We start from the raw sequence: 12,416 nt of genomic DNA on the forward strand, positions 1-12,416 counted from the left end.
CAGTGGAGTCTCACATCATATGACTCCAGTGAAACATTTGTTTGAGCATTTACAAACCTTTAAAAATCATCAGTGTGTTTAGAACTTCAAATGATAATTACAGTCTCTCTATTAAAATTATCTTAATTTTTTTCACTGTTACATCTGAACCATCAAATTGAATATCCTCTATAATTTGTACTTTTTATTTTCTCTCTTGTTTGATGGTGGAGATGTAACAATCGAGAAAAATCCACCACCAAATAGAGGACTAAACATGCATGAAATTTTTCTTATAAACTACCTTAGTGGGGTGCATAGATACCTATACTACACACATCATTATTTATATATTTTCCTTCATTTCACAATGAACAAACCATTAACATAGATTAAGACAAATATATAATTAAAAGAGATAAAAATAATATTACTAAAGTGCCCTTATTGATTTATTCACTATTTTTTTTTTTGGATGAAAATTGATTTATTCAATATTAGAATATTTGTAAAGTGGAATACTATATTTTTATTTTTTTTACCAATGAATCATTGGTATTACATACTCTAAATCATGAATATGCCAATGGTTATATTTTGGTTGAAAATGAGACATGCATAATGATATGACCAAAGTTCCACACTCATGTTACAACCAAAAAACCAAAAATGTCATACATGCAAATATCTCAAAAATTCTACGACGCATTCAAGCAATGCAGCTTCACCCACAAATCCCCACACATTGCTCGCAAACTTCACGCTCAACTCATTCTCTCAGGTTTAGACACTTCCCTTTTCTTGCTCAACAATCTTCTCCACATGTACTCCAACTGTGGCTTAACACACGATGCTTTTCAAGTTTTTCAAGAGACCCATCATCGTAATATTTTTACTTGGAACACAATGATTCGTGCTCTGGTTAGTTCCGGTCGAATGAGTGATGCAGAGAAGCTGTTTGATGAAATGCCTGTGAGAGTTAAGGATTCTGTTTCATGGACTACGATGATATCGGGTTATTGTCAAAATGGGTTTCATTCACGTAGTATTGAGACTTTTAGTTTAATGATAAGGGATACGAATGATGGAGGGAAAAATTACGACCCCTTTTCGTTTACGAGTGTAATGAAAGCTTGTGGATCACTTGGAGATAGTCGATTGGCTATTCAGTTACATGGCTTGGTGAGCAAGTTAGGTTTTGGGAGGGAAACTTGTATTCAGAATTCGGTTGTTGGTATGTATGTTAAGTGTGGAGATGTTGATTTGGCTGAGATGGTTTTCTTTGAGATTGAGAGACCGAGTTTGTTTTGTTGGAATAGTATGATTCATGGTTATTCTCAAAGGTATGGACCTTATAAAGCTCTTCAGATATTCAACCTAATGCCTGAACGTGATGAGGTTTCTTGGAATACGTTGATTTCGATTTTCTCACAGCATGGTTTTGGAGTTCAGTGTCTTGCCATGTTTGTAGAGATGTGTAATCAGGGATTTAGCCCGAATTTTATGACTTATGGCAGTGTACTTAGTGCATGTGCTAGCATTTTTTATTTGAAATGGGGTGCTCATTTGCATGCTCGGATTCTTCGCATGGAACATAGCTTGGATATGGTTTTGGGTAATGGTCTTATAGATATGTATGCCAAGTGTGGATGCTTAGATTTGGCTAAGCGTATGTTTAAGAGTTTAAGGGAACGTGATCATGTTTCATGGAATTCTTTGATCACTGGTGTGGTGCATTTTGGCCTTGGCGAAGATGCTTTGATATTGTTTAACCAAATGAGACAGAGTTCTGTAGTGTTGGATGAATTTATTCTCCCCACCATTCTTGGGGTTTGTTCGGGTCAAGATTATGTTGCTACTGGGGAACTACTTCATGGATATACAATCAAAAGCGGGATGGGTTCCTCGGCTCCTGTAGGGAATGCAATCATCACAATGTATGCAAAGTGTGGAGATACTGACAAAGCTGATCTCGTGTTTAGATTAATGCCGCTTAAAAATACGATATCATGGACCGCCATGATCACTGCATTCTCTCGAAGCGGAAACATTGGCAAAGCCCGAGGATATTTTGATATGATGCCTGAACGGAATATCGTAACTTGGAACTCCATGTTAAGCACATATGTTCAAAATGGATTCTCGGAAGAAGGTCTCAAGCTGTATGTTTCAATGAGGAGCAACGGAGTCCAACCAGATTGGATCACGTTCACAACTTCAATCCGGGCATGCGCTGATTTGGCTATAGTTAAACTTGGAATGCAAGTTGTAACTCATGCTACAAAGTTTGGACTCAGTTTGAACGTTTCTGTCGCAAATAGTATTGTTACCATGTATTCAAGATGTGGACTTATCAAAGAAGCAAAGAATACTTTCGACTCAATAGATGACAAAGACTTAATTTCCTGGAATGCTATGCTTGCAGCATTTGCTCAAAATGGTTTAGGTATGAAAGTAATTGATACTTTTGAGGATATGTTGAAGACAGAATGTAAACCCAACCATATTAGCTATGTTTCTGTTTTATCTGGTTGCAGCCACATGGGGCTTGTAGCTGAAGGCAAACATTACTTTGATTCGATGACTCGAGTTTTCGGCATTTCTCCGACAAACGAGCACTTTTCTTGTATGGTAGATCTGCTTGGACGAGCAGGGTTACTAGAACAAGCTAAGGATTTGATAGAAGGAATGCCTTTTAAGCCAAACGCCACTGTTTGGAGTGCACTTCTAGGAGCATGCCGAGTCCATCATGATTTGAGACTGGCAGAAACTGCTGCAAAGATGTTGATGGAATTAGATGTTGAAGGTTCCGAAGGTTATGTCCTTTTAGCAAATATGTATAGTGAATCTGGAGAGTTAGACAATGTTGCTGATATGAGAAAACTTATGAAAGTGAAAGGGATTCGAACGAGTCGGGGTTGTAGCTGGATAGAGGTTGATAACAGAGTGCATGTTTTCACTGTAGATGAAACCAGTCATCCACAGATAAAGGAAGTTTATTTAAAACTGGAGGAGATGATGAAGATGATAGAAGATACTGGAAAATATATTAGTGTAGACTCTTCTGTTCATAGGAGTAAGAAATATCACAGTGAAAAGCTGGCCTTTGCTTTTGGGTTGCTTAACCTTCCATCTTGGATGCCAATACATGTAATGAAGAATCTTCGAGTATGCGATGATTGTCACTTGGTAATAAAGCTTCTGTCTTTAGTTACCTCAAGGGAACTTATCATGAGAGATGGATATAGATTTCATCATTTCAAAAATGGGTTTTGCTCCTGTAAGGACTATTGGTAATCTGTGGTATGCATTCAATTCAATATCTGCTTCCTCTCCCATTACTTTTGCCTCACCATTTTCTATTTGACTTTCCTTGTCAAAAGCTGGTAATCAATATGTGGAAAAAGAAAATTCAAGGGTTGTGACTAAATGAGGTTCCCTTTGATTGAATTCGGTTGTCTGGTTATAAAATGAGGATGCTCTATATAGATGTCACATTCGATGTGATATGGTTTAGAAGAATATTTTTGAGTGAGAGACATCCTTCACCTTATAAGATGCTATTATAGGGTTGAGTTAATCCCAACCAAAATTCGAAGATAGTATCAGTGTCTTTCCAAGATCCCTTGGGTCACCCACTATTAGGCCACTCGAGTCACACTCCAAATCAGAGACAGATATACATGTACTAAATGGGGGCAACTACCCACACAGACTCAATGTTTTGTTTACAAATAATTAGATTTTTTAATCGTGCACCCACTACAAGTCGGGTTTGGTTATAAATAAAGATGAATGATAGCTAAGTTTTGTCAAGCTTTGTTGTTCTGGACTCTGGTGTTTAATGTATTCTTTTCCTATTATTGTATCTGCATTATAAGTGTGTAACCTCTACCCAAAGAGACCTATCATGCTACTTTGCTGCACCGTCGCCAGAGGGACACACACAAAACTAAGTTACCCTGCCATGAGCTGGACTAAGGAAGAGTACTGGAAGTTCCTTCCTTGTGCATCTTGGAATACTTCTTGTGGTAATTACTTTCGTACTCTAACCATTATATTTGATTGGCAATTCATTTATTCAGATTTCTCAGAAAATGTTTTGAATCAGTTCAAAAATCATCATATAGGTAAGGCTGATTCATTTATTCAGTAACTTTATGTTATAATCCTTTTTTATTACTTACCCCATAAAAAAATATAGGTAAGTGGCATTTACTTATCACACAATGTGCTTCAATATCCAAATTGAATGGAAGCGTTATTTTGTTACAAATCATGGATGGGAGACCAATTGACATGCAACCAAAGGCTTTTCACACTAGTTTACCATAAAATGAAGGTAATAAACTGTCTTCTTTCTAGCTTTTATGCTTCTGTATCAATTACTAAAGTGAATGTCCGAAAACATAAATCCCAGATTTCTCAGAAATATATATTATTACAGTTGGTATTCTAAGTGCATGGAAAGGGAATTTGAGAAAGTTCATTTAGCCGATGAGAATCAAAGTAGTGCAGTGAGTGAACCATGTCATTTTATGCGCATTGTTGGTCAGCATGGAGATATGGGGAAGCAACTGGTGAAAAGGATAAGCTAAAAAGTGTCAGCTTTTATAATTCTTTTAGCATTTTCCTGAAGCCAATAATAATTGTCAGTTTTATTAATGCATTAGGGAATTTTCATAAGTTTCCTTTGTCTAAATTTTATTATTTTATGCTAAGAGTTCAGAATTATAAAACCTCACAGAGCTCTTGAGTAAAAATAAAGAATTTGTTGGTGTTAGAAGCAAATGCTGGAGTATATGGTTTACATGGATATGCAGAGTATATTGGAGGAGTATTTTGTTTGGCAGTGATTGTTCAGTTTTGGTCATGATTTGATGATTTGATCTCGCTTTGAAGATGATTATGTTTAGGTAAAGTTGGGGTTACCTAGGTTGCTGTCACACTAGTGCTGGTGTTTAGTCTCAAGCTAATAGTTAATTAACCATAAATTTGGCACATGTTAAATGGTTATTAACAGCTCTAAGTATAAATATAAAGGTTAGTCTCGAAAGTTCAACTCAAATGGTAAAAGGTTGCAGAGACATTTGATAAGTAGGGGCACTGGTTCGAATCCGCAATTTTCTACTTCTCAGCACTTAGTGTATGTGAGTTTCACCACTAGGATCTTTAGATAAAATAAGTTCAAATGTTAGTTTTAACAATATCCTTTACCTTTCCATCAAAATAAATAAAAATATCCTTTACATTATTTATCATTGAAATGACATCTTCTATTAGGCAAATCTCTTCTAATTTTATGTTTTTCTTCAAATATCTTCAACAATGTCATTCACTACCTTACTGTGGATGCTCTAAAATCACAATTTAAGGAAACCGATGTAGTAATATTCTCTTGAAAAGTTTGCATTCAACTTGTTTTAAAGTTTTAAAATTTGTTACTATTTTTTAATAAAAAAATAGATTCCCACTGGAATAATAAATTATTTATAGAATAAAAAGTCAAGTTAGTCCCTAAACTATCACCATCTCATCAATTTCGCCCTTAATCTAATAAAATCAACTAATTTTTTTTTAAAGGAAAAACAACTAAAATCTTCATAAACTATTTTCCAATTCAACTATTTAGTTCTTCAATCAACAAAATTGGTTGTTTTTCATGATAGTTTAGGGATTACATTGATGTATTTTTCATAGTTTAGGGATATTTTGTTAATTTTAATAGTTTTAGGACTAAACTGATAAGAAAGTGATAGTTTAATAACAAAATTGATTGTTTACCCATTATTTATTTATTTATTTATTATAAAATACAATATTTATAAGATAGATGCTCAAGCTTTGTCTAAAGGAAAAGATACATGGTCAAGCATAAGTAATAAATTATTAATAAGATACTTTGGTTTAAAAACATTAAAAAAAAAAAAAAGAGTGACTTTCCATTCTCTTTTTTGGTTTCATTTTCCCTTACGTAACAATACCTAACTAACTAAAAAGATTCTCCCCCAACCGAAGCTCTGCTAGGTTAAGTGGCGGTACCCCCCAGGCCTTCCTGGTCTCCTCCACCAGTCTCAGATCTGGACTCTCCCCATCTCGTTTTGGTCCTTCCTAGTGTTTCTCTACTAGCCACCACCACTATCCCTAATATTATTACGTTTCTCTAAACTCCCACAGACACAACCCGCTCCTTCAGGGGTTTGATTTTCTTCGAGTTTCTTTGAGCTCTCTCTGCTAGCTGAAGTATGGAGGGAAGCAAGAGCAAGCGACCCATTGATGATGACGATGAAGCAATACAGATCGGAGCAGAAGAAATGTGTAACGATGATGAGTGTTTCTCCAGCACTCTCGTCGGAAAGCTTTGGACAGAAAGTCCATACAACACCAGAGCTTTCAAACAAACTATGTTACAAGCTTGGAGATCGAGGAATCCAGTTGAGATCCAAGACCTGAACAAAAATCTCTTCCTTTTCAAGTTTGCATCGAAAAGAGAAGCAGATATAGTGTTTAGAACCGGTCCATGGAGTTTTGACAGGAACATTCTCATCCTCAGCCGTATCTCCGGGAACGAGCAACCGTCGGAACTAACGATGAATAGATCCTCATTCTGGGTTAGGGTGTACGACTTGCCGCTAAAGTTGCGATCTGAACCTATGGCAAAGAAGCTGGGCAACATCCTTGGTGTTTATGAAGAAATGGATATGAAGGAGATAAACAGGATGGGGAAGTTTCTCAGAATCAGAACCTCTCTGGACCTCACAAAGCCGCTCAAAAGAGGGTCCAAACTGCATTTTCAGGGGAAGGATATATGGGTGGATTATAAGTATGAAAGGTTACCCAATTTTTGCTTTGGTTGTGGGAGGATCAGTCACCAAATGAGAGATTGTGAAGAGATAGAAGCTTATGATCAGGAAGGTTTCAGTGAGGTTGAAGAGAAAGATCAAGCTTTTGGCCCTTGGCTTAGAGCCTCGCCACTCCCAAAGTTTACCTATGAAGCGAGCAAAGAGTCAGGATCCAGTGGTTGCAGCAAAAATTTGTTCCCTACACAATGTAATAGCAAAGGCCAGAACTCGGGAACGACGATGGAAAAAGATGAAGAAGTTGAACAACCAAAGCAACCAAAGGAACCAAACGATGGGCTGAATCAACAGCGGATCACTGATGGCAAACAAGCAGATGGCATAACGAAAGAGAGGGTTTTGGCACCAAATGCCCAAGAAGAGGTGGAAGGAGTAGCCGAATCATTGGGAGCAGTCTCTATCTCTGCACTTCCAATTCTTAATAGTGATGAACAACAACAACAGGAAGGAAAGAGGAAAAAATGGGTAAGGCAGAAAGGAGGAAAATATAAAAAACACCAATCTGCTAAGAAAGTGGCAAAGGAATTAGGAAAGAGGTCACTTGTGGATGTTCTAGTCACTGAAGGAACTTTTGAGGTAGGATGAGGAGGGGAAAAAAGGAAGAAAGGTGATGATGTAATGGAAGACCCTATTGAATCTTCAGGAACGGTGGTGTTGGATGACCAACACCGCCAGCATCAATGAAAATATTAAGTTGGAACTGCCGGGGGTTAGGGAATCCCCAGGCAGTTCGAGCCTTGTTAAGGCTCACCCGTATTGAAAACCCCCAAATTGTCTTCTTGATGGAAACTAGATTAAAAGTCGCTGAAGTAGAAAGTGTTCGTAGTAAATTGGGTTTCAAAAACTGTTTGTCCGTTGATTGTAGTGGAGTTGGCCGTGAGCGTGCAGGGGGTTTGTCCCTCATGTGGATGGAACATGTGAACATCTCTATTATCTCCTACTCTTTAAACCACATTCATGGAGTGTGCGATGATGATGAGTCAGGCGAGGGTTGGGATTTGACTTGTATTTATGGTCATCCGGAAGAACAACACAAGAAAAAAACATGGGAGTTAATTGATGCTTTGGGGAGGCAAGTTACAGGAAGGTGGTTCTGTTGTGGTGATTTCAACGACATCTTGGACTCACAAGAGAAGCAAGGAGGAAACTCTAGAAGCCAAGCCCAGCTATCTATTGGAAGACAGGTTGTTGCTAAATGGAGCCTAAATGATCTTGGTTTTGAAGGATACCCTTTTACGTGGACCAATGGGCGTGAGGAAGGGGAAAATATCCAGTGCAGACTAGATAGAGGCTTTGGGAATGAAGAGTTCATCAACCGTTTCTCCCCAATCAAAGTGTGTCACTTGCCTAGATTTGGGTCTGACCATGCTGCCATTTTGTTCTGTTTAGAGAGCAGTAATCAAAGAAAGTCGCGAAGAAGGAGACCCTTTCGGTTCGAAGAAAGTTGGACGAAGGAACCGAACTGTGAGGATGCTGTTCGTCACACCTGGAGCCGCTCTACAGCAACTTGTGTTCAGAAGCTCGAGGGTATATTAAATCTTTGGGAGGGAGGTTTGATGATCACAATTTGGGGAAACTTAGGAAGGACATAACCAGAATGGAGGAGCGGCTAACAGATCAATCCTTATGGTCCGAAGCTGAAACTGATCGGAGAAGGTACAAAGAGTTGGAAAAGGAGTATGAGGAGTTGCTTAAAATACAAGAGACAATGTGGAGGCAAAGAAGTAGGGCGGTTTGGTTAAGGGATGGTGACCGAAACACAAAATTCTTCCACAAAAAAGCTACTCAGAGGGCAAAAACAAACAGTATCAAGAAGATAAAGGATGGAGATGGAGTTTGGTGGCGGGGCGATGAACACATTGAAAGAGTTTTTATAAACTATTTTGATGATCTCTTCTCTTCCTCTAACCCGTCAAACATTGAGGATACTTGTGAGGTGGTTAAAGGGAAGCTCTCTGAAGATCACAAGCACTGGTGTGAGATGACATACACTCGAGAGGAGGTTAAGGAAGCTATTTTTCAGATGCATCCCCTCAAAGCCCCCGGCCCAGATGGACTACCTGCTCTTTTTTATCAAAAATTCTGGCATATTGTTGGTAGGGAGGTTCAAGATTTGGTCCTAAGAATTTTGAACCAGAATGAGGAGCCGCTTGAGATTAATAAAACCTTCCTGGTTCTTATTCCCAAAGGAAAGAATCCATCATCACCAAAAGATTATCGGCCTATTAGTTTGTGTAATGTTGTGATGAAGATAGTGACCAAGGTGATCGCAAACAGGCTGAAGCACACTTTGGGGGATGTTATTGATATTGAGCAAAGTGCTTTTGTTCAAGGTAGACTTATCACAGATAACGCCCTCATTGCTATGGAATGTTTTCACTGGTTGAAAAAGAAAAAGAAGGGGAAGAAGGGGACCATGGCTATCAAACTGGACATGTCAAAGGCGTATGATCGCGTGGAGTGGCCTTTCGTGAAACAAGCCCTCACATCCATGGGGTATCCAGTCAAGATGGTTGAGCTCATTATGAGATGTATTTCAACTGTGTCCTATCAGATCCTCATTAACGGTCAGCCTAGTACCTCCTTTAAACCTGAGAGGGGTTTACGGCAGGGAGATCCACTCTCACCCTATCTTTTTATTTTGTGTGCTGATGTTCTTTCAGGTCTACTTCACAAGGCAGCATCTTTGAAGGAGATACACGGCATCAAAGTGGCGAGATCAGCTCCGCAACTATCTCATTTGTTCTTTGCCGATGACAGTCTCCTCTTCTCAAGGGCAACTCCACATGAGGCGTCCAAGATTCTAAGCATCCTGGCTACTTATCAACAAGCCTTTGGCCAAATAGTAAACCTTGACAAGTCTGAAGCCTCCTTTAGCCGAAACGTGCAGTCAAATGAGAAAAATATGATCTGTAATATGATGGGAGCAAAGGCAGTAGAGGCTCAGTCTAGATACCTTGGTTTTCCGATTCCGTTTGGAAGATCTAAAAAGGTCGTCTTTTCAGTTGTCATGGACCGGGTTTGGAAGAAGGTTAAAGGTTGGAAGGAGCGGTTCTTGTCTAGAGCCGGGAAAGATACTCTCATCAAAGCGGTAGCCCAGGCCATTCCTAATTACATTCTGAGTTTCTACAAGATGCCGGTGGGTTGTTGTAAAGATATTGACTCAATGTTGGCTAACTTTTGGTGGGGATCGAACACAGACCAAAAGAAGATTCACTGGATGAGCTGGGAGAGACTATCAAAAGCTAAGGCTGATGGTGGAATGGGTTTTAGAGGAATGGAGGAGTTCAACAAAGCATTACTTGGAAAACACTGTTGGAGACTTGTGTCAGGGGAGTCTTCCCTTTTGGAAAAGGTTTTCAGGAGCAGATACTACCCAAAGGGAGAGTTCCTAAACGCTAATGAAGGTTACCAGCCAAGTTTCGCGTGGAAAAGCATCCTTAGTGCTCGAGGGCTGATTGATAAAGGTGGAATTTGGAAGATTGGAAATGGGCGTAAGATGAGGATTTGGAAGGATGTCTGGATGACAGACCTGAAACTTATTGAAACATGGGCTGCAACTCTTCCTTTTAATGCTGATGCGAGTGTTTCGGAGCTTATTGATGAAGACACCAAACAGTGGGATAGGGAGCTGATCTTTGCCAGTTTTGACAGAGATGTAGCTCAAAAAATCATAAACATTCCCCTTTCCATGAGGCTGCCAACAGATAAATTGGTGTGGAATTGGGAAAAAGATGGTGAGTACTCCGTCCGTTCTGCTTACCACCTCCTCTGTGATGCAAAAGCAAGACTCCAACCGGGACCTTCAAGCCCGCAAAGGGATAAACTGTGGAAGGAAATTTGGCGTGCACCCATCCCAAACAAAATAAAAAACTTCATGTGGAGGCTTGCCAAGAATATTCTGCCAACTAGATCAAATCTTCACAAAAAAGGTATCCTCCTTGATCTCCAATGTCCTCTCTATCATGATGAGAATGAATCCTCACACCATCTCTTTTTGAAGTGTAACCTGCTTAAGCTTTCTCTTTTTGCTTCCTACCTGGGCTCCCACATCCCAACTAATATTGATTTACATGATTGGATTTTAAAATGGTTAACTTGCCAAGACCCTTTTGGTGTCCAACTGTTTTGTACTTTGTTTTGGAAATTTTGGGCTGGAAGAAATGCTGCTGTGTTCAAGGGTGTTCCCCTCAACCCAACTGTTTTGGCAAATGAGGCTTTGTTTTTCGTCACTGAATTCAACGAAGCTAATCCGCGAAGGAACAATAGATCTGTGAGAACTGTTCCTGTTATCCAGCCACTGCCCACGCTGTTTTCTGTTTTTGTGGATGCCGGTTGTTGCGCTGGTGGCCCAACTGTTTGGGGGCTAAGCATTCACAATCAAATTGGAGAGGTAGTTCTTAGCAAGTGCAAGAAGGAGGACATCGATGTTGGTCCGCTGTTGGCTGAGGCTTTGGGTGTTCGTTCGGCTGTCCAAGTGGCCATTGAGCAAGGAATTAACTCTGTTGCCATCCATTCAGATGCTGCTAATGTTGTCAATTGTATCAATGGGAAGTCAAGCTTTGCAACTATCAATATGGTAGCTCAAGATTGTAGAGAATTAATGTCTAGTTTGTCAAATGTTTGTATTTTGTTTATTAGTAGAGACCAAAACTCTGATGCACACAGTTTGGCCTCTTTGGCAAAAGTTATGGGTAACAGAACTTGGCTAAGGGCAGTGCCTAATAGCTCTTTTCCTGTTTCTGTCATGCAAAACTCTGCAATTTGTAACCGTTTAAGCTGTATAACAGCCAGTTTCTAATGAAAGTTTGTTTCATTTCAAAAAAAAAAAACAATACCTAACTAAAATCCAGAAAAGAATTGTACACAGGGGCGGAGCCACTCACATGATTGTGGGGCCTCCTGCCTGCACAAATTTTTCTAATTTTTTTTATACATATACATGTACTGCTATTAACACCCTACCCACTATTGCTTTAGTAATTTCTAACATATCAAAAACTTCCACCCAGTAGCCCAACTACCCAAGCCCAAGGCCCAATTGGCTAACACAATTCTGATTGAGAGTTGCTTTTCTGACATAGAATACTTCCTATTGACACATAGAAATGACGATTTTACCCCCAGCGGTAGTTAACAGCCGCTGGTTAAAGCGCCGGCAGTTAACTACCGCTGGATTGATCCGGCGGTAGTTAACTACCGCTGTACACCAACACAGCAAACAAAAAAAAAAGTACTCCAGCGGTAGTTAACTACCGGGAGTATCAATTTTCATAGCAAAAAGCCCTTTTTTCTTCTATCATCTTCATCATCCTTTCTGATTGTGTTACTGGTTTTGCATCTTTTTTAATGGTTTTTCCTCTTCACAATCACAAAACCCTTTCTTTCACTCTATACTTTACTTTTTCTCTTTTTTTTCTTCTTGCTTTTGCTTCAACCTCACACCATGATTTCTCTATCATGGATTCTGAATTCAACTCTTTCTACAGCGACTACAAACCACCATCTCCACCTCCTCCACCACCAGAGCCACACCCACCTTCTCTTTCGTATGAACAAGGTTTATCTGAAATTGGG

General features: G+C 39.3%; 3 protein-coding genes and 1 pseudogene across 4 annotated transcripts; all 4 read left to right on the top strand.

Annotated features, from left to right (window-relative positions):
• The first annotated feature begins 454 nt into the window (after positions 1–454).
• LOC146953790 (pentatricopeptide repeat-containing protein At2g13600 pseudogene) lies at positions 455–3,795 on the top strand (annotated as a pseudogene). Its single transcript, XR_015011171.1, has one exon. The product of XR_015011171.1 is annotated as a pentatricopeptide repeat-containing protein At2g13600 pseudogene (transcript).
• A 2,429-nt stretch (positions 3,796–6,224) lies between these two features.
• Positions 6,225–7,424, top strand: LOC146953791 (uncharacterized). Its single transcript, XM_085742781.1, has one exon. It carries the CDS (start codon positions 6,225–6,227, stop codon positions 7,422–7,424), a length of 1,200 nt encoding a protein of 399 aa, XP_085598907.1.
• A 95-nt stretch (positions 7,425–7,519) lies between these two features.
• LOC146953792 (uncharacterized) lies at positions 7,520–8,431 on the top strand. Its single transcript, XM_085742794.1, has one exon. The coding sequence runs from the start codon at positions 7,520–7,522 to the stop codon at positions 8,429–8,431; it is 912 nt and encodes a 303-aa protein (XP_085598920.1).
• Positions 8,432–8,436: 5 nt separating this feature from the next.
• LOC146953793 (uncharacterized) lies at positions 8,437–11,640 on the top strand. The gene has a single exon (XM_085742804.1). The coding sequence runs from the start codon at positions 8,437–8,439 to the stop codon at positions 11,638–11,640; it is 3,204 nt and encodes a 1,067-aa protein (XP_085598930.1).
• The last annotated feature ends 776 nt before the right edge of the window (positions 11,641–12,416 follow it).

This window comes from Medicago sativa, chromosome 1 (genome assembly GCF_051527215.1).
Source record: "Medicago sativa cultivar Bolivia chromosome 1, Bolivia_mono, whole genome shotgun sequence".
NCBI lineage: Eukaryota > Viridiplantae > Streptophyta > Magnoliopsida > Fabales > Fabaceae > Medicago > Medicago sativa.

Coding starts and splice junctions, on each gene's coding strand:
- LOC146953791 (XM_085742781.1), top strand. CDS start 6,225: ATGGAGGGAAGCAAGAGCAAGCGACCCATTGATGATGACGATGAAGCA.
- LOC146953792 (XM_085742794.1), top strand. CDS start 7,520: ATGAAAATATTAAGTTGGAACTGCCGGGGGTTAGGGAATCCCCAGGCA.
- LOC146953793 (XM_085742804.1), top strand. CDS start 8,437: ATGGAGGAGCGGCTAACAGATCAATCCTTATGGTCCGAAGCTGAAACT.